The 27,557-nt window shown below is 50.4% G+C and overlaps 1 protein-coding gene across 2 annotated transcripts in view; it reads left to right on the forward strand.

Moving 5' to 3' along the window:
• LOC138268747 (arrestin domain-containing protein 2-like) overlaps positions 1–26,851 on the forward strand; it is an 81,995-nt gene extending 55,144 nt beyond the window's left edge. Inside the window, exons 1-8 of one of the 2 annotated variants that reach the window (XM_069218733.1) lie at positions 8,183–8,626; positions 18,272–18,338; positions 20,563–20,710; positions 21,096–21,198; positions 21,708–21,964; positions 22,495–22,657; positions 23,235–23,386; positions 25,208–26,851. In XM_069218733.1, coding sequence (XP_069074834.1) covers positions 8,353–8,626; positions 18,272–18,338; positions 20,563–20,710; positions 21,096–21,198; positions 21,708–21,964; positions 22,495–22,657; positions 23,235–23,386; positions 25,208–25,258 — 1,215 coding nt within the window. In that variant the 5' untranslated portion in view covers positions 8,183–8,352 and the 3' untranslated portion in view covers positions 25,259–26,851. Of the gene's footprint in view, positions 1–8,182; positions 8,627–18,271; positions 18,339–20,562; positions 20,711–21,095; positions 21,199–21,707; positions 21,965–22,494; positions 22,658–23,234; positions 23,387–25,207 lie in introns of those variants that run through there. The other variant, XM_069218735.1, reaches the window with a different exon arrangement.
• Positions 26,852–27,557: the final 706 nt, after the last annotated feature.

Genomic DNA, 27,557 nt, shown 5'->3' on the forward strand with positions numbered 1-27,557 from the left:
TATTGGGCTAGTAATGTCTCCCAGTAGGATGTCTATCGTGCTACCTGTGTCTCCCAGTAGGATGTTTATAGCACCATCTGTGTTTCCCAGTAGGATGTTTATTGCACTAGAAATGTCTCCCAGTAGGATGTTTTTTGCACCTGCTGTGTCTCCCAGTAGGATGTTATTGGGCTAGTAATGTCTCCCAGTAGGATGTCTATCATGCTACCTGTGTCTCCCAGTAGGATGTTTATAGCACCATGTGTGTTTCCCAGTAGGATGTTTATTGCACTAGAAATGTCTCCCAGTAGGATGTTTATTGCACTAGCTGTGTCTCCCAGTAGGGTGATTATTGCGCCAGCTGTGCCTCCCAGAAGGATGTTTATTGCGCTAGAAATGTCTCCCAGTAGGATGTTTATTGTGCTAGAAATGTCTCCCAGAAGGATATTTATTGCACCAGTGTGTCTCCAAGAAGGATGTTTATTGTCCCAGCTGTGTCTCCCAGTAGGATGTTTACTGCTCTAGCTGTGTCTCCTTGTAGAATGTTTTTTGCACCTGCTGTGTCTCCCAGTAGGATGTTATTGGGCTAGTAATGTCTCCCAGTAGGATGTCTATCGTGCTACCTGTGTCTCCCAGTAGGATGTTTATAGCACCATCTGTGTTTCCCAGTAGGATGTTTATTGCACTAGAAATGTCTCCCAGTAGGATGTTTTTTGCACCTGCTGTGTCTCCCAGTAGGATGTTATTGGGCTAGTAATGTCTCCCAGTAGGATGTCTATCATGCTACCTGTGTCTCCCAGTAGGATGTTTATAGCACCATGTGTGTTTCCCAGTAGGATGTTTATTGCACTAGAAATGTCTCCCAGTAGGATGTTTATTGCACTAGCTGTGTCTCCCAGTAGGGTGATTATTGCGCCAGCTGTGCCTCCCAGAAGGATGTTTATTGCGCTAGAAATGTCTCCCAGTAGGATGTTTATTGTGCTAGAAATGTCTCCCAGAAGGATATTTATTGCACCAGTGTGTCTCCAAGAAGGATGTTTATTGTCCCAGCTGTGTCTCCCAGTAGGATGTTTACTGCACCAGCTGTGTCTCCTAGTAGGATGTATATTGTGCTAGAAATGTCTCCCAGAAGGATGTTTATTGCACCAGTGTTTCTCCCAGAAGGATGTTTATTGTCCCAGCTGGGTCTTCCAGTATGATGTTTACTGTCCCAACTGTGTTTTCCAGTATAATGTTTATTGTCCCAGCTGTGCCTCCCAGAAGGATGTTTATTGTGCCAGCCGTGTCTCCCAGTAGGATGTTTATTGCGCTAGAAATGTCTCCCAGTATGATGTTTATTGTGCTAGCTGTGTCTCCCAGTAGGATGTCTATTGTGCTAGAAATGTCTCCCAGTATGATGTTTATTGTGCTAGCTGTGTCTCCCAGTAGGATGTCTATTGTGCTCACAGTATCTCCCAGTATGATGTTTATAGCACCATTGTGTCTCCCAGAAGGATGTTTATTGCACCAGCTGTGTATCCCAGTAGGATGTTTATTGAACCTGCAGTATCTCCCAGTATGATGTTTATGGCACCAGTGTGTCTCTCAGAAGGATGTTTATTGCACCAGCTGTGTCTCCCAAAAGGATGTTTATTGCACCAGTGTGTCTCCCAGAAGGATGTTTATTGTCCCAGCTGTGTCTCCCAAAAGGATGTTTATTGCACCAGTGTGTCTCCCAGAAGGATGTTTATTGTCCCAGCTGTGTCTCCCAAAAGGATGTTTATTGCACCAGTGTGTCTCCCAGAAGGATGTTTATTGCACCAGCTGTGTCTCAAAAAAGGATATTTATTGCACCAGTGTGTCTTCTAGAAGGATGTTTATTGCACCAGCTGTGTCTCCCAAAAGGATGTTTATTTCACCAGCTGTGTCTCCCAAAACGATGTTTATTGCACCACTGTGTCTCCCAGAAGGTTGTTTATTATCCCAGCTGTGTCTTCCAGTATGATGTTTTTGTCCCAGCTGTGTCTCCCAGTAGGATGTTATTGCGCTAGAAATGTCTCCCAGTAGGATGTTTATTGCACTACCTGTGTCTCCCAGTAGGATGCTTATAGCTCCATCTCTGTCTCCCAGTAGGATATTTATTGCACTAGAAATGTCTCCCAGTAGGATGTTTATTGCACTAGCTGTGTCTCCCAGTAGGATGATTATTGCGCCAGCTGTGCCTTCCAGAAGGTTGTTTATTGCTCTAGAAATGTCTCCCAGTAGGATGTTTATTGCACTAGAAATTTCTCCCAGTAGGATGTTTACTGCACCAGCTGTGTCTCCTAGTAGGATGTATATTGTGCTAGAAATGTCTCCCAGAAGGATGTTTATTGTCCCAGCTGTGTCTTCCAGTATGATGTTTACTGTCCCAACTGGGTCTTCCAGTATGATGTTTATTGTCCCAACTGTGTCTTCCAGTATAATGTTTAATGCGCCAGCTGTGTCTCCCTGTAGGATGTTTATTGCGCTAGAAATGTCTCCCAGTAGGATGTTTATTGTGCTAGCTGTGTCTCCCAGTAGGATGTCTATTGTGCCCGCAGTATCTCCCAGTATGATGTTTATTGCACCAGTGTGTCTCCCAGAAGGATGTTTATTGCACCAGCTGTGTATCCCAGAAGGATGTTTATTGAACCGCAGTATCTCCAAGTATGATGTTTATGGCACCAGTGTGTCTCCCAGAAGGATGTTTATTGCGCCAGCTGTGTCTCCCAAAAGGATGTTTATTGCACCAGTGTGTCTCCCAGAAGGATGTGTATTGTCCCAGCTGTGTCTTCCAGTATGATGTTTATTGTCCCAGCTGTGTCTCCCAGAAGGATGTTTATTGCGCTAGCTGTGTTTCCCAGTAGAATGTTTTTTGCACCTGCTGTGTCTTCCAGTAGGATGTTATTGCACTAGAAATGTCTCCCAGTAGGATGTGTATTGCGCCATCTGTGTCTCCCAGTAGGATGTTTATTGCGCTAGAAATGTATCCCAGTAGGATGTCTATTGCGCTAGCTGTGACTCCCAGTAGGATGTTTACTACTCTAGAAATGTCTCCCAGTAGGACGTTAATTGCGCTAGCTGTGTCTCCCAGTAGTATGTTTATTGTGCTGGAAATGTCTCCCAGTAGGATGTTTATTGCGCTAGCTGTGTCTCCCAGTTAGATGTTTATTGCGCCATATGTGTCTCCCAGTAGGATATTTATTGCGCTAGAAATGTCTCCTAATAGGATGCTAATTGCGCTAGCTGTGTCTCCCAGTAGGATGTTTATTGCGCTAGCTGTGTGTCGCATGTCTATTGCGCCCGCAGTATCTCCCAGTATGATGTTTATCGCGGCTGCAGTATCTCCCAGTATGATGTTTATTGCACCAGTGTGTCTACCAGAAGGATGTTTATTGCACCAGCTGTGTATCCCAGTAGGATGTCTATTGTGCCCGCAGTATCTCCCAGTATGATGTTTATTGTGCCAGTGTGTTTCTCAGAAGGATGTTTATTGCACCAGCTGTGTCTCCCAAAAGGATGTTTATTGCACCGGCTGTGTCTCCCAAAAGGATGTTTATTGCACCAGTGTGCCTCCCAGAAGGATGTTTATTGCGCTAGCTGTGTCTCCCAGTAGGATGTTTATTATGCCATCTGTGTCTCCCAGTGGGATGTTTATTGCGCTAGAAATGTCTCCCAATAGGATGTTTATTGTGCTAGCTGTGTCTCCCAGTAGGATGTTTATTTTTCTAGAAATGTCTCCCAGAAGGATGTTTATTGCGCTAGCTGTGTCTCCCAGTAGGATGTTTATTATGCCATCTGTGTCTCCCAGTGGGATGTTTATTGCGCTAGAAATGTCTCCCAATAGGATGTTTATTGTGCTAGCTGTGTCTCCCAGTAGGATGTTTATTTTTCTAGAAATGTCTCCCAGTAGGATGTTTATTGCGCTAGCTGTGTCTCCCAGTAGGATGTTTATTGCGCTAGAAATATCTCCCAGTAGGATGATAATTGCGCTAGCTGTGTCTCCCAGTAGGATGTTTATTGCGCTAGAAATGTCTCCCAATTGGATGTTTATTGCGCTAGAAATGTCTCCCAATTGAAAGTTTATTGCGCAATCTGTGTCTCCCAGTAGGATGTTTATTGCGCCATCTGTGTCTCCCAGTAGGATGTTTATTATGGGAGAAATGTCTCCCAGTAGGATGTTTATTGCGCTAGCTGTGTCTCCCAGTAGGTTATTGGGTGCCCTGTTGCCTCTCCTGGTCGACTATTTATAGCCTTAGTTGTATCTCCCTATAGACATTTTGAGGTCCAGGATGGTTCTTCTTGGACCCTGTAGAGTACAGAAGTGTCTCCTCATGTATCCTTCAATGTCCCAGCTCTGCTCCAGGAGGGCAGTGAAAGGCTCAGTGGGCTGTGGGGCTCTGAGAGGTCCCAGTTCCTGTATTAGGTACTCTTGACTTGGGCAATTCCTCTGGGTAGAAACTCTCCTGCCCTTCTTTACTTCATACCTGTGACTTTGGTAGTATCTGTGGGTAGAAGCTTGTTCTTCACTCCTGACTTGGGCAGTTTATGTAAAAAGAACAGATGATGGACAGAATGCTGAACAATGTCAAACATTCAACCCCAGTCACAAATCTGGGCCTAAATTGATTATTTTTTTGCTCGCCACGTCATCCCAATTTGGACCCAGCCATATACAAATCAGTCTTGAACCTATTTCCCATTGGAACAGTCCAGCCCGAACTGCCAGGCCAGGTCCTCCCTGGATGGGAAACAAGCATACGGGGACCCATTTTGGGGTACCACCCCTCATTAGCCAGGCTAGCTTGAATCCGGTGGCACAGTGAGCCCAGGACCCACGTCTGGAATACCCTTCAAACTTACGTGGCAGAAGCTCACCTGGTGCGCACCTTTGACTTGTTCAGTTTATGTGCTAGAAGCTCCCCTGTGCTGCACCTTGAGTTGGGCAGAAATTGCTGTAGAAGCTCCCCTTATCTGCGCCATTGAGCTGGGCAGCATCTGTGGTTGGAAGCTCCCTGCTCTGCACCTTCAGTTGGGCAGTATCCGTGGTTTAAGCTTTGCTGCTAGGTGCCTTGAATTGGGCTGTATTTGTTGCAAAATCTCCCCTGACCTGCAAGGTTGAGTTGGGCAGTATCAGTGGTTGGAAGATCCCCTGCTCTGCACCCTTGAGTTGGGCAGCATCTGTAGTTGGAAGCCCCCCCCCGTCTCTGCACCTTGAGTTGAGCTGTATCTGTGGTAGTTGCTCTGTTGCTCTGCACCTTGAATTGGGCAGGATTTGTTGTAGAAGCTCCCCTTCTGTGCACCCTTGAGTTGGGCAGTGTTTGTGCATGGAAACTCTCCTGCTCTGCACCCGTAGGTTGGCAGTGTCTGTGGTTGGAAGCTCCCCTGCCCTTGTCCCTGAGTTGGGTACCATCTGTGGTAGAAGTTCCCCTGTGCTGCACCTTGAGTTGGGCAGTATTTGCTGTAGAAGCTCCCATGCTGTGCTCCCTTGAGTGGGGCGCATCTTTGGTTGAAAGCTCTCCTGCTCTGCACCTGTAGTTTGGCAGTCTGTGGTTGGAAGCTCCCCTGCTCTGTACCCTGGGTTGGGCAGTATCTGTGGTAGAAGTTCCCCTGCGCTGCACCTTGGGTTGGGTAGTATTTGTTGTTGGAAGCTCCCCTGCTCAGCACCTTGAGTTGAGCAGTATCTTTGGTTGGAAGCTCTCCTGCTCTACACCTTGAGTTGGGCAGTATCTGTGGTTGGAAGATCTCCTGCTCTACACCTTGAGTTGGGCATTATCTGTGGTTGGAAGCTCCCCTGCTCAGCACCTTGAGTTTGGCAGTCTGTGGTTGGAAGCTCCCCTGCTCTGTACCCTGGGTTGGTCAGTATTTGTGGTTGGAAGCTCCCCTGCTCTGCACCTTGACTTGGGTAGTATCTTTGGTTGGAAGCTCCCCTGCTCAGCACCTTGAGTTAGGCAGTATCTGTGGTTGGAAGATCTCCTGTTCTGCATCCTACAGTTGGACAGTATCTGTCGTTAGAAGCTCCCCTGCTCTTCACCTTGACTTGGGCAGTATATGTGGTTGGAAGCTCCCCTGCTCAGCACCTTGAGTTGGGCAGTAGCTGTGGTTGGAAGATCTCCTGCTCTGCACCCTCGAGTTGGACAGTATCTGTGGTTGGAAGCTCCCCTGCTCTGCACCGTAGAGATGGGCAGTATCTGTGGTTGGAAGATCTCCTGCTCTGCACCCTAGAGTTGGGCAGTTTATGTGGTTGGAAGATCTCCTGCTCTGCACCGTAGAGTTGGGCAGTGTCTGTAGTTGGAATCTCTCCTGCTCAGCACCTTGAGTTGGGCAGTATCTGTGGTTGGAAGATCTCCTGCTCTACACCTTGAGTTGGGCAGTATCTGTGGTTGGAAGCTCCCCTGCTCAGCACCTTGAGTTGGGCAGTATCTGTGGTTGGAAGCTCCCCTGCTCTGCACCGTAGAGATGGGCAGCATCTGTGGTTGGAAGATCTCCTGCTCTGCACCCTAGAGTTGGGCAGTTTATGTGGTTGGAAGATCTCCTGCTCTGCACCGTAGAGTTGGGCAGTATCTGTGGTTGGAAGATCTCCTGCTCTGCACCCTAGAGTTGGGCAGTATCTGTGGCTGGAAGCTCCCCTTCTCTGCACCTTGAGTTGGGAAGCATCTGTGGTTGGAAGACCTCCTGCTCTGCACCCTAGAATTGGGCAGTATTGATGGTTGGAAGCTCGCCTGCTCTGCACCTTGACTTGGGCAGTATCTGTGGTTGGAAACTCCCCTGCTCAGCACCTTGAGATGGGCAGTATATGTGGTTGAAAGATCTCCTGCTCTGCACCCTAGAGTTGGGCAGTATCTGTCATTAGAAGCTCTCTAGCTCTGCACCTTGACTTGGGCAGTATATGAGGTTGGAAGCTCCCCTGCTCAGCACCTTGAGTTGGGCAGTAGTTGTGGTTGGAAGATCTCCTGCTCTGCACCCTCGAGTTGGACAGTATCTGTGGTTGGAAGCTCCCCTGCTCTGCACCGTAGAGATGGGCAGTATTTGTGGTTGGAAGATCTCCTGCTCTGCACCCTAGAGTTGGGCAGTGTCTGTAGTTGGAAGCTCTTCTGCTCAGCACCTTGAGTTGGGCAGTATCTGTGGTTGGAAGATCTCCTGCTCTACGTCTTGAGTTGGGCAGTATCTGCGGTTGGAAGCTCCCCTGCTCAGCACCGTAGAGATGGGCACCATCTGTGGTTGGAAGATCTCCTGCTCTGTACCATAGAGATGGGCAGTATCTGTGGTTGGAAGATCTCCTGCTCTGCACCCTAGAGTTGGGCAGTATCTGTGGTTGGAAGCTCCCCTGCTCTTCACCTTGAGTTGGGCAGCATCTGTGGTTGGAAGACCTCGTGCTCTGCACCCTAGAATTGTGCAGTATTGATGGTTGGAAGCTTTCCTGCTCTGCACCTTGACTTGGGCAGTATCTGTGGTTGGAAACTCCCCTGCTCTGCACCTTGAGTTGGGCAGTATCTGTGGTTGAAAGGTCTCCTGGTCTGCACCCCAGAGTTGGGCAGTATCTGTCATTAGAAGCTCCCTAGCTCTGCACCTTGACTTGGGCAGTATATGAGGTTGGAAGCTCCCCTGCTCAGCACCTTGAGCTGGGCAGTATCTGTATTAGTAGGTTCCCTGCTCTGCGCCCCTGTCTTGGGTAGTCTCGCCAGCTCTTTCCTGCCATCCCTCCCCTCGGGACTTGGACAGTTACTGTGTATATGGAGTACTGCCCATATGGTTACAGCCCATGTGGCAGGCCGAGGGACTCGCTGTTCGATGTCAGACGCGCCCCTCGCACCCACCTCAAGCTATGAGGACTGTGTCACAAGCGGGGGTGGGGGGTTGAAAGGCCACTGGGCAGTGACTGACTCTGCCCAGCCCCACCGGCCACCTATATTCGTCTTCCTCTTAGAGGGGAGCCTTCCTCCCTCGTCAGTGGGTTTGGGGATACAATGTGGTTTTAATGCGCTGCACCTGACGTTTTACAGCAGAATTACAGAACTCGGAGCTGTTTTCGTCCTCCAGGCTGCCCATTCCAGAAAGGTTCCTGGAATACCCCGGGCTCGGTGAACCTGGGAACCCCCCCACAGCCTGAGGCCACGCCCAGCTCCAGCCCATTGGTGGAAGAGGCCTGGCCTGTGCCTGGTGCCCCTCCTCCACAGGTTAGCACCGCCCTCCCTCCTGTCAGCGTTCCCCCCTCTCCACCACTGCCATATAAACAGCTCCAGCTTCTCAGGAAAGTTTAAGAAGCGCTTAGAAGTTTGTCTTCAAGCAGCATCGGCGCATCTCTCGGTGGCTTTACCCCCACACAGGGCAGGACAGGTTTTACCCCCTCTATTTACCCTCCCACCCGAGAGGATGATTTTCGACAAGGTGAAGCGGTTCCTTGTGGCCCTGGACTGCCCGGAGCCGGACTCCCCGCCCGTCTTCAGCGGAGGAGACACCGTGACCGGCCGGGTGCTGCTGGAGCTGGTGGCCGAGACCAAGGTGGAGTCCATCAAACTCCACGCCCAGGGCCTGGCCCGGGTCCACTGGACCGAGTCCCGCAGCGCCGGGTCCAGCGCCACCTACACCCAGAACTACTGCGACGAGGTGGGCTACCTGGAGCACCGGGAGGGCCTGCTCCAGACAGGTGAGCGCCGGCCACTCTAGCGCCTAGAAGCCATTGTGTTCCATAGTGCGATGAAGGGGACTTGCGCAGCTATAATGCCTCTTACACAAAGCACTTGAGAGGATGCGAAAGCGAAACTAGAAGTGTTGCATCAAAACAAGTGACTGACCTTACCTCACTCAGCTGTTCATCATGCAGGCAGGGGGTGGACAGGGGATTCTGTACACAAAGCGCTTTGGGATCCGAAGTGCATAGATTGGTTTCACTTTGTGATAGTTTGATGTCCATTCATCATTTCATCGTGGTGTCGACTCGAGTATTTTACTTATTTTAAGCATGAACCACTTACAAGCGATTCAGTTTGTAGCGCTATGATGCCCACGTTGCTTGTTCATCCACCTGCAGACTGTATTCGTTTAAAAGGGAAGCAGTGTGCAGTCCATTTTCCTTCAACTAGGAGGTGCCTAGAAGTGATTCGGTTCACATCACGGCGCTACAAGAGGGTATTCACTTATTCGTTCATTCTGCTTTAGACAGCTGGGAAGCTGAAATCGCAGTGTTTTATTATGGTAATAAGAGGGGTTCCTGCCTTTGGGGGGAAGGGGATGGAGACTAAAGGGGACCTATAGCAGCAGAGTCACGATAGTGCTGAGAGTCCGTGCAGCTACCTAAAAAGACCAGTTTCGCCGTAATTATATTCCAATCAACGCGCATTGACTAGCTCAGTGGGTTCATGAATTCACTGCAGCGATGTCCGTACAACCTACTGGTCGGCTTGGATAGCTAAGGTTCCCTCGGCCTTTCATCATATCAACGTCGATGAAATCGGTGCCCATGCGTCGATGGTTAATGACAGCAGTTGATTACAGCGCAGGGAAGCCACTCGAGTGTATCCAGATTGCGACACAAAGAAAGTATTTATTAAACTACAGGGGTGGGGTCTGTTTTTCGCTGCGCCGCTTGTTTATGTTACCTTGTTCTCATGTGTAAAGCGCCAACCACCATTGTCATGGCACTTGTAGCACATGCTACACCTGGGAAAGCCATCGATAAAAGTGGAGGAACTTTGATTGACAGAATATGTTCGATGAAGTCTGTTTTTTGGGTGACTACAGAGTTTGATGTTTAGGCTGGGGGCGGGGGTGACTTTTAGTTCACTAAAGGTCACTAGAACCCATGTTTTCAGATTTTGAGGTGTCCCTGCAATATTCACAATACAACCCAATGCGTCACAGTGAACCTGTGTGTTGTATCTCCCAAAACTCGAGGTTTTGGACATGGAACAGCCTGGTGTGCGGTGCTCGGTTGAGGCCATAAACAGGATGCGGTGGGCGTGGCTGGGCATTGATGGACAGCACACATCACTGTTGCAATCTTTTCATATTTACATTTGAGGCACTCTGAGATAAACTTACCGGTAGCGTTTGCATTTTTTGGGTTAAATAATGAACCGTCGACAGTTGATTTCGGGGATACCCACGGTCTCTGCAGAGGGCATATATCACTGAACCCCAACCCATGCTCCCCTGTTTGACACTGGATTTGACAGCCACGTTTTAGTTGATTTTTGTTTCACTGTAGAAAACTGGCTGGCACTGAACTGCTCTCTTTAGATGTAAACATGGATTTTTTTGCACAGTAATTTGAGACTGTGGTGATTTTAAACGATCTTGACTTGGCAAGATCAGGAAACTCTTTTGACCAAGATCACACAGTTTGGTGAAGTGGAAATTCCGGAATCTGGCCCCTTACCACGTTGTTTCACAGCCAAAATGTATCCCAGGGTCACATCTCCCACCTGCTGCTCTGGTGAGGCTTGTTTCCCCAGAGTCGCTGCCCATCCTCGCCTGAACCCCCAAACGCCCCCTGCCTTGGCATGGGGCAGCTGTGCCACGTGAGTGGCCTTGCGTTCCTTCACTGGGTGACCGGCTGCTATTTTTGGGTGCGTTAAGTGGCGCTGACACCCCTGATCACCAGACCCCCTGAACATAAGACGCCCAGGCGGATCATAAGAAGAGTGGGGGCTGGGGGTGGGCAGGGAAATGTCATATCAGGGGTTCGGTATTTGTGTGGCCTGGTCCTGGCTTCTCTTCATCTCTAGCGAGACGGAGACTTGGCGAGCTGGCATCTGAGGTCTCTGACGGTTTAATGGAACGTCGACAGGGCTGGGGCAGAGTCATTTACAGACTGGCACTAACACCAGTTAAGTATAGTGTTTAGAAACATGTCGGTGGCTCTAATTGCTAGTCCTGGCAAACTTTGACCAAAGTGGACTTGTTTGACCGAAAATCTGGCTTTTCCCACATTCTCCGCAGAGCTGGTTTAAATCACATTTGTTCAGAACTTTCTTAAAGTGGAATCAAAACTTCATGGGCAAAGGTGTCTCGAAGCCTGAGAGCCACCAGACGCCAAGCAATGGACAGCTGTGCACCCCAGCAGAACGAAACACCTGGCTTTGTCCTTCAGTACACGCATCCCGCATAAAGGGGTCTAGTCAACCGGCCAATATCAAATATAAACCATAAAATGGGTAAACCTGCAGTTCACAGCGCGTAGAAGCAGCACAGGTGTGGCATATAGTGCTATATAAACGAAGGTGTTTATCAATATCGCTTAGTCCATTGGTCGACTCCAAAGGTACCAGGCACTCCGCATAATAACCGACCTCTAAGCCAGACCTAAAACCCCAGCAGCTGCTGCCGCCGATCCCAGAACCGCGGCAGGCAGACCGGGCCATTAAAATGACAATAAAACTGTTTGCTGTCTCTGTTTACTTAAGTTGTTGGCCCGGTTTGGTGTTTTTAATTATGCAGCTTGTGCAGACGAAAGTAAGACTAAACTTGGATCCCGAACAAGTTTTAATGTTTTTGTTGCTTGTACCTTTAGATATAGACTATTCTTTTAGCAATGTAAAAAATAAATGCCTGTAATGCTTATGGGCTCCGTTAAAGACACCGGAGGGGCTCAGGGCCAGTAATGGCGGTTCTGTCTTCCTGTTTCACCATTTTCAGTTTAGCACATCCTACCTTCAGGGTGTGGGATGTTTTAATGGCCTTTCTAGCCCCGGCTATCCTAGTGGTCTAGGTCCCTCTCCTACTGTTCGGGCCTGTAACTCGGGCTCAGGGCCTTTAACGACCATTATAGCCCTCGGCAGTGCGAGAAGGCAGAGAAGGAGAAGAGAAAGAGAAGAAGGAGAGACAGGGGGTTTAAAGGGCCTGCGAGAAGGCAGAGAAGGAGAAGAGAAAGAGAAGAAGGAGAGACAGGGGGTTTAAAGGGCCTGCGAGAAGGCAGAGAAGGAGAAGAGAAAGAGAAGAAGGAGAGACAGGGCGCTTAAAGGGCCTGCGAGAAGGCAGAGATAGGGGGTTTAAAGGGCCTGCGAGAAGGGAGAGACAGGGGGTTTAAAGGGCCTGCGAGAAGGCAGAGAAGGAGAAGAGAAAGAGAAGAAGGAGAGACAGGGGGTTTAAAGGGCCAAGGCAGAGACAGGGCGTTTAAAGGGCCAAGGCAGAGACAGGGGGTTTAAAGGGCCTGCGAGAAGGAGAGACAGGGCGCTTAAAGGGCCTGCGAGAAGGAGAGACAGGGCGCTTAAAGGGCCTGCGAGAAGGAGAGACAGGGCGCTTAAAGGGCCTGCGAAAAGGCAGAGACAGGGCGTTTAAAGGGCCTGCGAGAAGGAGAGACAGGGCGCTTAAAGGGCCTGCGAGAAGGAGAGACAGGGGGTTTAAAGGGCCTGCGAGAAGGAGAGACAGGGGGGTTTAAAGGGCCAAGGCAGAGACAGGGGGTTTAAAGGGCCTGCGAGAAGGCAGAGACAGGGCGCTTAAAGGGCCTGCGAGAAGGAGAGACAGGGGGCTTAAAGGGCCTGCGAGAAGGCAGAGACAGGGCGCTTAAAGGGCCTGCGAGAAGGAGAGACAGGGGGGTTTAAAGGGCCAAGGCAGAGACAGGGGGTTTAAAGGGCCTGCGAGAAGGAGAGACAGGGGGTTTAAAGGGCCTGCGAGAAGGGAGAGACAGGGGGTTTAAAGGGCCTGCGAGAAGGGAGAGACAGGGGGTTTAAAGGGCCTGCGAGAAGGCAGAGAAGGAGAAGAGAAAGAGAAGAAGGAGAGACAGGGGGTTTAAAGGGCCAAGGCAGAGACAGGGCGTTTAAAGGGCCAAGGCAGAGACAGGGGGTTTAAAGGGCCTGCGAGAAGGAGAGACAGGGCGCTTAAAGGGCCTGCGAGAAGGAGAGACAGGGCGCTTAAAGGGCCTGCGAGAAGGAGAGACAGGGCGCTTAAAGGGCCTGCGAAAAGGCAGAGACAGGGCGTTTAAAGGGCCTGCGAGAAGGAGAGACAGGGCGCTTAAAGGGCCTGCGAGAAGGAGAGACAGGGGGTTTAAAGGGCCTGCGAGAAGGAGAGACAGGGGGGTTTAAAGGGCCAAGGCAGAGACAGGGGGTTTAAAGGGCCTGCGAGAAGGCAGAGACAGGGCGCTTAAAGGGCCTGCGAGAAGGAGAGACAGGGGGCTTAAAGGGCCTGCGAGAAGGCAGAGACAGGGCGCTTAAAGGGCCTGCGAGAAGGAGAGACAGGGGGGTTTAAAGGGCCAAGGCAGAGACAGGGGGTTTAAAGGGCCTGCGAGAAGGAGAGACAGGGGGTTTAAAGGGCCTGCGAGAAGGGAGAGACAGGGGGTTTAAAGGGCCTGCGAGAAGGGAGAGACAGGGGGTTTAAAGGGCCTGCGAGAAGGGAGAGACAGGGGGTTTAAAGGGCCTGCGAGAAGGGAGAGACAGGGGGTTTAAAGGGCCTGCGAGAAGGAGAGACAGGGCGCTTAAAGGGCCTGCGAGAAGGAGAGACAGGGCGCTTAAAGGGCCTGCGAGAAGGAGAGACAGGGCGCTTAAAGGGCCTGCGAGAAGGCAGAGACAGGGGGTTTAAAGGGCCTGCGAGAAGGCAGAGACAGGGCGCTTAAAGGGCCTGCGAGAAGGAGAGACAGGGGGGTTTAAAGGGCCAAGGCAGAGACAGGGGGTTTAAAGGGCCTGCGAGAAGGAGAGACAGGGGGTTTAAAGGGCCTGCGAGAAGGGAGAGACAGGGGGTTTAAAGGGCCTGCGAGAAGGGAGAGACAGGGGGTTTAAAGGGCCTGCGAGAAGGCAGAGAAGGAGAAGAGAAAGAGAAGAAGGAGAGACAGGGGGTTTAAAGGGCCAAGGCAGAGACAGGGCGTTTAAAGGGCCAAGGCAGAGACAGGGGGTTTAAAGGGCCTGCGAGAAGGAGAGACAGGGCGCTTAAAGGGCCTGCGAGAAGGAGAGACAGGGCGCTTAAAGGGCCTGCGAGAAGGAGAGACAGGGCGCTTAAAGGGCCTGCGAAAAGGCAGAGACAGGGCGTTTAAAGGGCCTGCGAGAAGGAGAGACAGGGCGCTTAAAGGGCCTGCGAGAAGGAGAGACAGGGGGTTTAAAGGGCCTGCGAGAAGGAGAGACAGGGGGGTTTAAAGGGCCAAGGCAGAGACAGGGGGTTTAAAGGGCCTGCGAGAAGGCAGAGACAGGGCGCTTAAAGGGCCTGCGAGAAGGAGAGACAGGGGGCTTAAAGGGCCTGCGAGAAGGCAGAGACAGGGCGCTTAAAGGGCCTGCGAGAAGGAGAGACAGGGGGGTTTAAAGGGCCAAGGCAGAGACAGGGGGTTTAAAGGGCCTGCGAGAAGGAGAGACAGGGGGTTTAAAGGGCCTGCGAGAAGGGAGAGACAGGGGGTTTAAAGGGCCTGCGAGAAGGGAGAGACAGGGGGTTTAAAGGGCCTGCGAGAAGGGAGAGACAGGGGGTTTAAAGGGCCTGCGAGAAGGGAGAGACAGGGGGTTTAAAGGGCCTGCGAGAAGGAGAGACAGGGCGCTTAAAGGGCCTGCGAGAAGGAGAGACAGGGCGCTTAAAGGGCCTGCGAGAAGGAGAGACAGGGCGCTTAAAGGGCCTGCGAGAAGGCAGAGACAGGGGGTTTAAAGGGCCTGCGAGAAGGGAGAGACAGGGGGTTTAAAGGGCCTGCGAGAAGGGAGAGACAGGGGGTTTAAAGGGCCTGCGAGAAGGAGAGACGGGGGGTTTAAAGGGCCTGCGAGAAGGAGAGACGGGGGGTTTAAAGGGCCTGCGAGAAGGAGAGACAGGGCGCTTAAAGGGCCTGCGAGAAGGCAGAGACAGGGCGCTTAAAGGGCCTGCGAGAAGGGAGAGACAGGGCGCTTAAAGGGCCTGCGAGAAGGAGAGACAGGGCGTTTAAAGGGCCTGCGAGAAGGGAGAGACAGGGGGTTTAAAGGGCCTGCGAGAAGGAGAGACAGGGGGTTTAAAGGGCCTGCGAGAAGGAGAGACAGGGCGCTTAAAGGGCCTGCGAGAAGGAGAGACAGGGCGCTTAAAGGGCCTGCGAGAAGGGAGAGACAGGGCGCTTAAAGGGCCTGCGAGAAGGAGAGACAGGGCGCTTAAAGGGCCTGCGAGAAGGGAGAGACAGGGGGTTTAAAGGGCCAAGGCAGATACAGGGGGTTTAAAGGGCCTGCGAGAAGGGAGAGACAGGGGGTTTAAAGGGCCAAGGCAGATACAGGGGGTTTAAAGGGCCTGCGAGAAGGAGAGACAGGGGGTTTAAAGGGCCTGCGAGAAGGGAGAGACAGGGCGCTTAAAGGGCCTGCGAGAAGGGAGAGACAGGGCGCTTAAAGGGCCTGCGAGAAGGCAGAGACAGGGCGCTTAAAGGGCCTGCGAGAAGGGAGAGACAGGGCGCTTAAAGGGCCTGCGAGAAGGAGAGACAGGGGGTTTAAAGGGCCTGCGAGAAGGAGAGACAGGGGGTTTAAAGGGCCTGCGAGAAGGAGAGACAGGGCGCTTAAAGGGCCTGCGAGAAGGAGAGACAGGGCGTTTAAAGGGCCAAGGCAGAGACATGGGGTTTAAAGGGCCTGCGAGAAGGGAGAGACAGGGGGTTTAAAGGGCCTGCGAGAAGGGAGAGACAGGGCGCTTAAAGGGCCTGCGAGAAGGAGAGACAGGGGGTTTAAAGGGCCTGCGAGAAGGCAGAGACAGGGCGCTTAAAGGGCCTGCGAGAAGGGAGAGACAGGGGGTTTAAAGGGCCTGCGAGAAGGAGAGACAGGGCGTTTAAAGGGCCAAGGCAGATACAGGGGGTTTAAAGGGCCTGCGAGAAGGAGAGACAGGGGGTTTAAAGGGCCTGCGAGAAGGCAGAGATAGGGGGTTTAAAGGGCCTGCGAGAAGGCAGAGATAGGGGGTTTAAAGGGCCTGCGAGAAGGCAGAGACAGGGCGCTTAAAGGGCCTGCGAGAAGGCAGAGACAGGGGGTTTAAAGGGCCTGCGAGAAGGCAGAGACAGGGCGCTTAAAGGGCCTGCGAGAAGGCAGAGACAGGGGGTTTAAAGGGCCAAGGCAGAGACAGGGCGTTTAAAGGGCCAAGGCAGAGACAGGGGGTTTAAAGGGCCTGCGAGAAGGGAGAGACAGGGGGTTTAAAGGGCCTGCGAGAAGGCAGAGACAGGGGGTTTAAAGGGCCTGCGAGAAGGCAGAGACAGGGGGTTTAAAGGGCCTGCGAGAAGGGAGAGACAGGGGGTTTAAAGGGCCTGTGAGAAGGAGAGACAGGGCGTTTAAAGGGCCAAGGCAGATACAGGGGGTTTAAAGGGCCTGCGAGAAGGAGAGACAGGGGGTTTAAAGGGCCTGCGAGAAGGCAGAGATAGGGGGTTTAAAGGGCCTGCGAGAAGGCAGAGACAGGGCGCTTAAAGGGCCTGCGAGAAGGCAGAGACAGGGGGTTTAAAGGGCCTGCGAGAAGGCAGAGACAGGGCGCTTAAAGGGCCTGCGAGAAGGCAGAGACAGGGGGTTTAAAGGGCCAAGGCAGAGACAGGGCGTTTAAAGGGCCAAGGCAGAGACAGGGGGTTTAAAGGGCCTGCGAGAAGGGAGAGACAGGGGGTTTAAAGGGCCTGCGAGAAGGGAGAGACAGGGGGTTTAAAGGGCCTGCGAGAAGGGAGAGACAGGGGGTTTAAAGGGCCTGCGAGAAGGAGAGACAGGGGGTTTAAAGGGCCTGCGAGAAGGCAGAGACAGGGGGTTTAAAGGGCCTGCGAGAAGGGAGAGACAGGGCGCTTAAAGGGCCAAGGCAGAGACAGGGGGTTTAAAGGGCCTGCGAGAAGGGAGAGACAGGGGGTTTAAAGGGCCTGCGAGAAGGCAGAGACAGGGGGTTTAAAGGGCCTGCGAGAAGGGAGAGACAGGGGGTTTAAAGGGCCTGTGAGAAGGAGAGACAGGGCGTTTAAAGGGCCAAGGCAGATACAGGGGGTTTAAAGGGCCTGCGAGAAGGAGAGACAGGGGGTTTAAAGGGCCTGCGAGAAGGCAGAGATAGGGGGTTTAAAGGGCCTGCGAGAAGGCAGAGACAGGGCGCTTAAAGGGCCTGCGAGAAGGCAGAGACAGGGGGTTTAAAGGGCCTGCGAGAAGGCAGAGACAGGGCGCTTAAAGGGCCTGCGAGAAGGCAGAGACAGGGGGTTTAAAGGGCCAAGGCAGAGACAGGGCGTTTAAAGGGCCAAGGCAGAGACAGGGGGTTTAAAGGGCCTGCGAGAAGGGAGAGACAGGGGGTTTAAAGGGCCTGCGAGAAGGGAGAGACAGGGGGTTTAAAGGGCCTGCGAGAAGGGAGAGACAGGGGGTTTAAAGGGCCTGCGAGAAGGAGAGACAGGGGGTTTAAAGGGCCTGCGAGAAGGCAGAGACAGGGGGTTTAAAGGGCCTGCGAGAAGGGAGAGACAGGGCGCTTAAAGGGCCAAGGCAGAGACAGGGGGTTTAAAGGGCCTGCGAGAAGGGAGAGACAGGGCGTTTAAAGGGCCAAGGCAGAGACAGGGGGTTTAAAGGGCCTGTGAGAAGGAGAGACAGGGGGTTTAAAGGGCCTGCGAGAAGGGAGAGACAGGGGGTTTAAAGGGCCTGCGAGAAGGAGAGACAGGGCGCTTAAAGGGCCTGCGAGAAGGCAGAGACAGGGGGTTTAAAGGGCCAAGGCAGAGACAGGGCGTTTAAAGGGCCAAGGCAGAGACAGGGGGTTTAAAGGGCCTGCGAGAAGGGAGAGACAGGGGGTTTAAAGGGCCTGCGAGAAGGAGAGACAGGGGGTTTAAAGGGCCTGCGAGAAGGGAGAGACAGGGGGTTTAAAGGGCCTGCGAGAAGGGAGAGACAGGGGGTTTAAAGGGCCTGCGAGAAGGAGAGACAGGGGGTTTAAAGGGCCTGCGAGAAGGAGAGACAGGGGGCTTAAAGGGCCTGCGAGAAGGGAGAGACAGGGGGTTTAAAGGGCCTGCGAGAAGGGAGAGACAGGGGGTTTAAAGGGCCTGCGAGAAGGGAGAGACAGGGCGCTTAAAGGGCCTGCGAGAAGGGAGAGACAGGGCGCTTAAAGGGCCTGCGAGAAGGGAGAGACAGGGGGTTTAAAGGGCCTGCGAGAAGGAGAGACAGGGCGCTTAAAGGGCCAAGGCAGAGACAGGGCGTTTAAAGGGCCAAGGCAGAGACAGGGGGTTTAAAGGGCCTGCGAGAAGGAGAGACAGGGGGTTTAAAGGGCCTGCGAGAAGGAGAGACAGGGCGCTTAAAGGGCCTGCGAGAAGGAGAGACAGGGGGTTTAAAGGGCCTGTCGCATTTCCTCCTCTTCCTGAAGTTGGGTGACTGACAGCTGAGCTCAGCAGAGCCGGCCGTGGGACCGGAAGTGGTAAAGAAACCAGTGTGCACGCCTCGCCCTGACTGACTCTGTTTTCTTGTTCTTGCAGATAACGGGGCGCTGACGGTGCTGCAGGCCGGAAAACACGAGTTCCCCTTCAGCTTCCAGCTGCCAGAGTAAGTGAGCGATCAACGTGCGTCATACGTGCGCCTAGTGCCTGGTACAAGAAGTCTAGGCGCCTTGTGCAATTAATGTGACACATGGGCAGCGTCCCTTTGTTGTACAGTGTGGAGTGCCTCGAAGAGTGAGCGCCCTTAAATTACTTGATTCAACTGTTCATTCATTTTAATTTAACTTGTGTCCCAATCAAGCACGCAAAGGCAGGTTGCATACTACTCACTAGACCAGTGTCATACTATTGATTTTTGGGGCCCTGGTGCACGACATATTTTGTGGGCCCCTGTACGGAACACATTTGAATGTTATTACCCAGTCCCTGCAAATTGGGGTAGCATGCAAACGATGCTGAATTTTTAAATATATAATATACACCAGTGGTTCCTAACCTGTGGTCAGGGGACCCCTGTGGGGTGTCCGCAAAGCCTTCTCAGGGGGTCCGCGACTGCTTAGAAAATTAAATATTAATAGATTAGGTCCCCTGCTTTCAGAAATGACTCATTAGGGGGTCACCAAATTCCAATAATGATTCAGTGGGGGTCCCTGGGTTCCAGTAATGATCACGTAGGGGTCCACAGAAGTCAAAAGGTTGGGAACCACAGATATAAACTTTAACAAGATCACAAAAAATAGTTGAAATATGTCTTGCACAGGACCCCAAAAATCCATAAGATAAAAATGGGTGGAGAAAGTCAGAAGTACGTGGAGTTAGAGGGGGAGAAATAGAATAAACAGAGAAAGTTCCCTTTCCCAGAGAGCCCCTGGGGCAGTTGCCCGTTTTGTCAACGCCTTAAAACCTCTCTGCAATAGACCCGATTCAGGCGAGGTGCTCCGGCTTTTGAAGGAAAAAGACTGCTTTATTTTGGTTCTCTCCTGCCTGAAATTGCCTCTGCTTCAATAGAAGTCAATGGGGGAAACAAAAATCTCACACTTTCCTCTTCTAAACTGTCGGCATGTATGAGATCGGCCCATTGCAGACACTTCGATTTAATGACCAGTCAGACTTTACGTCTGATAGGGTTTGGGAGGTGCCGGTCCGGGGGCAGGAGAGGTATGCCTACAGGCCAGGCGGCCGGCCTCAATCAGATTGAGAGGTTTTTTATATATATATATATATATATATATATATATATATATATATATATAAATACCAGAGTAGTCTGAAACTGACTGCACCTAAAAATCACTCTCCATTGTGGGAGAAATGGGCAACCAACCAATAATCGAATAAGTCCTTTGGCATACACATAAGACTCTTTACCCTGGTCAAATTCCTTTCACTTTCACTTTCACCTTGCATAGCAATTAAACACTCATCATGTCTCTTAACCAAACAACAAAATACCCACATGGCGGACTCTTAGAACTGTATGAAATGATGCCAGGATTAGGAAAGTGCCAGGGTGCCACAGCAATGGAACAAATAGCTGGGCCCTTCCTGATTACCTAATATATCTATATAGAAATACAGATTTTTTTTTTTTTTTCCCCCACCACTCATGTCCAAAATAGTGTGAAATACGGACAACCGTGTTGTTTCTAAGCACCAGGGCCGGCTTTAGGGCGGTGCGGGTGGGGCGGCTGCACCAGGTGCTGACCTGGATTGGGGGGCGCTGACCTCAGGGTGGCGCTGTGTTTAGCAATAACTTAGAAACTTGCAATTTAAAAGCACCTGCTGAAAAGTTCCTTGTGCGTCCAACCTTCAGGAAGCAATTAAAATGTCAAGATACATCTTGTGATGAATGTTTCTGCTAGGGAGAGAGATGGGAGTTTTGTCTATCAACAACTTTGGCTCTCCAAAAAGTAGTGCAGAGGGTTACTACGCCTGCTGCAAAGAACAGAACTACATTTTAAGTGGATTGCTGAATGGAGTACTAAAGCCAACCTTTACCAGGAATTTAAAATGGATGTAGGTGAAAGGGGGGCCATGGAGAGATAAGGAGCACAGTTTCCGGGTGGTAGTTAGGGAATCCGAGGAGGTGGTCTTGGCGTAGGGGGGCGGCGGCAAACAAGACTGTCGCACAGGGCGCCACCAGCGCTAAAGCTGGCCCTGCTAAGCGAACAGAGGCGCTGGGAGATAAGGGGGCATGCCCAAGATAAAACAGTGTGTGGAAGTTGATGGCACCGAGTCAACAGTCCATCAGTTTTAATCTGTATTCGATTGGGGTTGGCTATGGAACCACATGATAAGTCTATTTTTTTTATCAATTTCTTCCTGCATAGGACCTTGGTGACGTCATTCGAAGGGAAGCACGGCAGCGTGCGATACTGGGTGAAGGCCAAACTGCACCGGCCCTGGGCCACCGTCAAGAAGGCCAAAAAAGACTTCACCGTCATCGAACCCATTGATATCAACACCCCCGCCCTGCTGGTGAGTCTGGGGGTATCCTCTGGGTGGATCATCACTGAGGGAGGTGCAGGGGGTGGGGCATATCCTCGCATAGTAGAATCTTCTCAGCCTCCCAAATACAACTAGACTTACATAGTGCGTTATCCTCGTTCCTAAAGGGCGCAGGACTTATTGATGTTTTTATTATAACAATGTTATGCTCATAAACTTGGCTGTTGTACCTACTAGCTCACATCAAGTTGGGCACAATCAATTTGGCAATGCTTAGAGCCTCATTCCTCAGTGATGGCTACTAAACCGGTTTCATAGGCCACGGAATATTTAGGGTATTGTAAATGTACCTACCTCATTCAATCCAGTCTTTGCCAGTTGGCGTGAAACTAAATGCCCATGCTCTCCTCTCCAGGCGCCACAAGCGGGTACGAAGGAGAAGAATGCCCGTGCCTGGTATTGCAGCCTCGGACAGGTGTCGGTGACCGCCAAGATTGAACGCAAAGGCTACACTCCAGGTAACTTGACGAGCGTCACTGTTTGCACTGATGTCTGCCTTGGTCTCCCTTTTAGACATAAGTGTCTCAAACCTTTTGACAAAAGAGCAGCCTTGTCCTTTGGGTCAGGGATTAGGTAGGCAATTCCAAAATAATCTCTTAGCTCATTGTATGAAACTTATTTTAGTGGTTTTCCACTTTTTCTTCTTTTTAATTTTTACTAGTGTCAGGAAAATGTGTTCAGTGCTCTCAGCTTTGCAGACAACAAAACTGGGGTACATTAAAGCTGCAGATTGTCCAGGGTCACACAAGTAGGTGGAGTGGGGGGATAATTAGAATCTAAGTTTACTGGATACACAGTCAACAAGCTCTGATCGAGCCCCTAGTGCCAGCCTCCGTTCATACTAACACCTCAAAACGCGTCAGCTTTGCAAACTTCACCAGTTTCACATGAATGTCCTCAAGGCACTATAAAAGGCACTCCCCACCAGGAAGGCCTGGAATCATCACTGCTTTCATTTCTCCTCCAGGTGAAGTAATCCCGATATTTGCTGAAATTGATAACGCTACGTCCCGGGCAGTGGTACCCAAGGCAGCCATTATCCAAACGCAAACCTTTATCGCACGGGGAACCATGAAGCAGAAGAAAACTGTGGTGGCCTCCATTGCTGGGGATTCGGTGGGTGCTGGAAAGAGGGAGTCGTGGCACGGAAGAGCACTGAAGGTCCCGCCCCTTGGCCCATCTATTACGCAGTGCCGGATCATCCGTGTCGAGTATACTTTAAAGGTGAGAGGCCCCCACTACGTGGAGGAATCGAGAGATGAGATTGATATGGGAATTCACAGAATGCGTAGCGTAACTGGGCTATGAGGGTTATGAAATATGCACACAACTTTAGGGCACCTTTTTTTTTTTGTTTAAGACTTTCAGGGAACATTATACTTTGCCATTTGGCAGTTTATTTCCTGTTATAATATGGGTGCATTTTAGGTTGTTTATTACAATCTATTGCCATCTTGTGGCCATATGAAGCAATGCCATAAGTCACACTTTTCCAGTGGCCTTACTTAAGGCAACTGCAATATTAATCTAATGGTGCACTCCCTTGGCAAACCACAGAATAGTGCCAGGGTGCAGTAAGAGTTTGTTGGAACACAACTAACTTAAAACTCTGATGGTCTGAGTAAATTCTATTGCTTGGTGCAAATGGTAGATCTGAGGTTTACTACTCTGCAGAGTATTTGATTATATTGCTATGGTTCATTGAGTGTGTAGAGTCATCTTTATTCAAAGTCCTCCTTTGTCTTGTGTTGTAGGTGTGTGTCGACATTCCCGGCACGTCAAAGCTACTCCTGGAGCTTCCGCTGGTCATCGGGACTATCCCGTTGCATCCCTTCGGGAGCCGGACGTCCAGTGTCAGCAGCCAGTACAGCGTCAATCTAGAGTGGCTGCGACTCACCATCCCGGAGCAGCCTGAGCGTAAGTATCCAATGTGACGCTCTGTGAATTTTCTGCTCCGTGGGATTTGTAGCGCCAACATGGAAGAGTGCCGTCTTCTAGGTGCAGTTGGGATTGTTGAGGGTGAGGAGATAAATGTAAAGCTATGAGCGTTGAGGGTAAGTGGGTAGTCGGGGACAGTCTTATGCCCTAGAAACCTGGCGAGATATAGGTTGGATGACAAAGTCCAAAAAATTTATGCTTTCTGCAGAATTTTCTGGAAGACACAACGTGTGCCAATACAAGGCATATCATGTCATTGAGAACTTCCAGCTACCCGTACGTTTTCTTCACGTCCATTAGTATCTCCTTTATGATAACAAACCAAAACCAGAAATCTTCCTCTTTTTTTGGAAGTGAACTGGTCCATGAGAGAATTTAAATTTACTGACGGTAGGGGTTGTCTACAGGAGCAGCAGTCTTCGGCAAGCCTGAGCCACCTGGCCTACATCAGACGGTTACTGGTCAGTGTAGGGAATGCTGTTCTTGCAGAGGTGTGGTGTCCACTCTGTGGAAGGTGAACCGCTTTGTCTAACCTAGGGTCTGTTTTGATTTCCAGCTCCTCCTGAATACTCCGCCATTGTGTCCGATGATGACTCCGAGCACAGGTTGTCCCCACCGCTCCACATTGACTTCAATGGCCTCCTGGAAGGTCCATTCTATGCGTATATCCAGGAGTTCCGGAACCGCCCACCACCGCTTTACTCTGTGGTGAGTGACACGCTCAAAATGTCATGCATCAAGCATGAAGAATAGACAAGAATTGACCAATAAGGGCAGAAATGTGCTCTAGAGCAGTTGTGGGGATGGCTGGGAAGCACGGGGGGGACTCCACTCTCCTCACTGCAGGCACAGGCTCCTGGCCTGCCCTGCGACCAATCCTAACGCTGCTTTCATGCTGCTGGGAGCATGGAACAGCATTAGGATTGGATGGAGCGCCCTGGCTTGGCGCTCCGAGGCAGAGTGGGAGCCTCTGCCAGCTCTCTCCAACCCGGTAACACCGTGCCGAGTTGGAGACAGCTCAGTGCGCATGTGTGTTTGGCCGGCCAGAGACGGCTGGCCAAACATACATGCGCACTGAGAGGGAGTGCTGAGCACTCCCCCTCTGTCCCTGTCATTGCCTGGTGCCCCGCCCCTTTTACAATAACACCATAATAGACATAGTTTATTATGGTTTTGTTTGTAAAGTTTTGCAGCTGCAGGGGGGGTGGTGGTCGTGATGACGCTTCTCCGCCATAAAGGAGGAGCTGCTGCTGCTCTAGAGGGTACAGAGCCAGCTGTGGAAACAGGGAAGCTGAGTTTTGATGCCCGATTCCCCACTTGGTCAAATCGTGTGATCCTGTGCAAATCACTTTCGAGCTCTTGCCCAAGTCCCCCATCTTTAAAAACAATTTTATTGATTAAACCACTGTACTTCGGACTTCTAAATAGGGAGGGCATTTGGGGATATTTGCCCTGAGCTCCCCACCCATGCTACAAAATTACTTTATATAGCAGATAATGAAACATTCCTGGTCTTCTTTTAAATGTCGAAGCGGCTAACTGGGCCTCGCCGCTGCCTGGCAACACATCATATCCCTTTTCTTTCCCAGAGGACTTTTTAAATTTTTATTTAAGAGTGGAAAGCCAGAGTGGGGCTTTGTAAAAACATTTTGAGCAGGCCCCATGAAAGCTTGTGACAGGTCAATGCTCCAAAGCAGGGTACTAAAACTTACTGGACATTGACTTGTTCAGCAATATCATCTCCAAACAACGTAAAACCACCACATACATCCATTTCGCATGTTCCAGAAGGGTCACCCACCTTTCCCAGCTCCATAGCTAATATAGCATCCCTAACAACTACCCACACAAGGAGCACCTGAGCAAGAGGTCGAAGGAGAAGGCGCCCGAGCCAACCAACAGAAACGAGACAGTGAATGCGGCTGCACAACTAGACATCTTTTATAACGTATCAGCGGCTTGATGACCTGCTGTAAAAATGTAGGAGCTACATAGAGGTCACGAATTCCATATTTTGCAGAAAAAAAAATCAAGATTTAAGTCGCCCACCTGCGTTAGCTGAATTTGGTGATTTTCATCTTGGTCTATCTTTTATTTGAAACTGACCGAATATTTGTTGTGTTTCCTACATAAAAGACCTTAGTGAAGGGGAATTTAATTTAGAGTTAAACCTAAAACCTCTAACCTATCTGGATCTTTGACCAACCACAGTTATCTGTGCCAATGGCACGAGCGGGCACACCTGCCAAAGACACCGATGCTGTGCCAATGCAAACAAAAAAAGTTCCCAGAGTAACAGATGTGTGTCAGAAATGTGTAAATCTGCCAGCCTCCTCTTGTAGCTTCTCAGAGTTGAAACTCTTAGAAGTAACTGGGTTGGGCCTGTGCTTCATAAGGGCTTGGGATGGGCCGCACATCAGTTGTCCCACCACCAAACCAGACTAGAGCGTGGGAGATTTCAGATCTGAATTTTGAGAAATGACTTTGCAACAGAAGCTTTAACCAATTTCTCCTCTTGTTACTTCTCAGGTTGACCCAAACCCGGTGGACAGCATGAGGCCCCGCTGCATGACGTGTTGAAGGGAGCGACTGCAAGACGCTGTCCAACTAGAATCAGAACCCAACTTTGGGTGAAGTCTCTGGATTTTCCACCCTGGTGGAACTGAAAATGTTTTGCTCAGGCGCGGCGTCCCACGGCGATGGACAAGGCGAGAACTGAGTTGTCCAGTTTCGCGTGGGGCAGTCGCCATTCGGTCCCGGGCACTCGAGGATTAGTGGCGGTGCCTGGTGTCCTCCGAGCCTTGCTACTTCACAAGGGGGTTGGTAACCCCAACCGCTATGCGCTGAGTATGTTTTCACAAGACTAGCGTTGACGCAAGAAGCAGTGTTGAAGTAGTGTCATTGTACAGTCTTGGACATTAATGGAGGGGTGTTAACCTAAGGGCGCGCGGAGTTTGGGAATCGACGCAAAGGAAGGAGATGAGGTTGGAGTAACTCTTCAACACCCTTGTGTGATATATTAAAGTCAAAAGACTACGTTGAATTCAGACGCAAAGTTGTGTGTCCGCTAGCCAAACAGAAGCCTGTTCACTGTGACTGAACGCGTAAACCTCAAACGTTGCGCGCTCAAAGGACATGTTGTCACACATTTGGCTACAGTTGTCGAACACTCCTTTCCCGCTCCCTGCCCCGCACTCTAGAAAGTGAAAGAAAGACTGCAAGTCTGCTGTTGATTTCTAGTGAGGAGGGTCGTCATCAAATGAGGGCGGCCGCAGCAGGTTGGAGCTGCAGTATTTTGTTTGTGTTGTTTGGTACCAGAGCGAGGCTGCATTCGCTTTATAATGCAAAAAAGTGGCAAGAGTTTACAAACTAAGTGAACAGAGGGTAACTGTGCTCAGTTGTGGCAGTCTAATGCTTCTGACAGCCACAGTGCTGATGGCTTCTGATGAAACATATGTAAAGCGTTAAAATCGATGTCATGGACGAAATCTAGTTGGTATCAAAAGTGAGTGGTTTATATGTATGTTTACCTAGACGATGGTGTATGAATGATGTGATGAAACAACTGATACCGAAAGGAAGAACCTCACTCAGTGGGCAATATGAATACTTGAGGGGAGCAGTGGATATGTTTAAATGTACTGTCTTCAGGGTAAGACCTGCACGTTTGAAAAGTGGTGCTACAAGGCTCTTGCAGTTCCCGTGTGTTTTCACCTTTGTACAGTGATGGTCATTTTGCCTAACTGTATGGGGGGGGGGGGGAAGAAAGGAAAAAAATGTGTTTCGTGGAATCGGGATCCTAGAAGTGTTTCCACAATATCCTTCCAAATGTGCATTCCAGTATCAGCTTTGCGCCCAAAGAGTTTTTTTTTTTTTTTTTTTTTTTTTTTTTTTTTGGATGTCCTGCCGAGTCATGTGTTTTACATATAGCTTTTGTAATTCCAGCAGGGCCACATGCAGGCAGCGTAGAGACAGACTGGCCACATAAAAGGGTCAACGAGCCGTAAAGCTATACCAAAATAAAGGAAATGGCATTGGCCAGTGTTTATTTGTATGCTTTCCCAATACTTTTGTTACTCTTTTGTAAAATTGCTAAAAGATGAAATATTCTTTCATAACAATGTTCTTTTTCTCATTGGAAAAATAAAAAGATATATTTTGTATATTTAAGAAGGCGCCTCGAGTCGCGTGTGTGGGCGGAAAGGGGTGCTGGTCATGGTTAATGAAGGTGCGCAGACATAGTGGAGGAATGAGAGTAAATATGGGAAACGGGGGAGGAGGTTTCCTGTTCTGGGTGGGGAGTGAATGTGGTACCAATAAGGGGGGGGGGGACCAGGTGGGGGCTCTAGTGACACGCTGAACAGGGGGTTAAATGAGGATTGCATGAACGATTTCTGTTTCCTAAGTTTTAATTGGTTGTCGCATGTCCCTTTCAGTCACTTCTGATCACGCCAAGAACATCAAAACCTTTATAAAAGCCAACACATGAAGAAATAAGCCTTGGTAACGCCAACAGGTCTAGTTTTAATGCACTGATGCATGCAACCGGGAAACGCACCCTTGCACACAACACAGCCTACTTGTTCTGTGATCGCCCAGATGATCTAATTCTGTGCCATCTTTTTGTATCGTCCACCTTGCGGTGCAGCCTGATTTCATTGCACATGCTTGCAAATTCTGAGAAATTAAAGTGACGCGGACTTAGGGTTTCCTCTGTAAACGTATTCTCTCAAAAACAACGCAGGCTACGGCAGGAAGCTAACTCGGGCCAACGCAGATTGTCAGAGATATTCTACCCCGCAAAAACACTCCTAGAAGGGAAATGCGCTCACAAAAAATGTTTATGCAGAAAATACTTAGAACAAACAACGCAGAGTTG

The sequence above is a fragment of the Pleurodeles waltl genome, chromosome 12 (genome assembly GCF_031143425.1).
Source record: "Pleurodeles waltl isolate 20211129_DDA chromosome 12, aPleWal1.hap1.20221129, whole genome shotgun sequence".
Lineage (NCBI taxonomy): Eukaryota > Metazoa > Chordata > Amphibia > Caudata > Salamandridae > Pleurodeles > Pleurodeles waltl.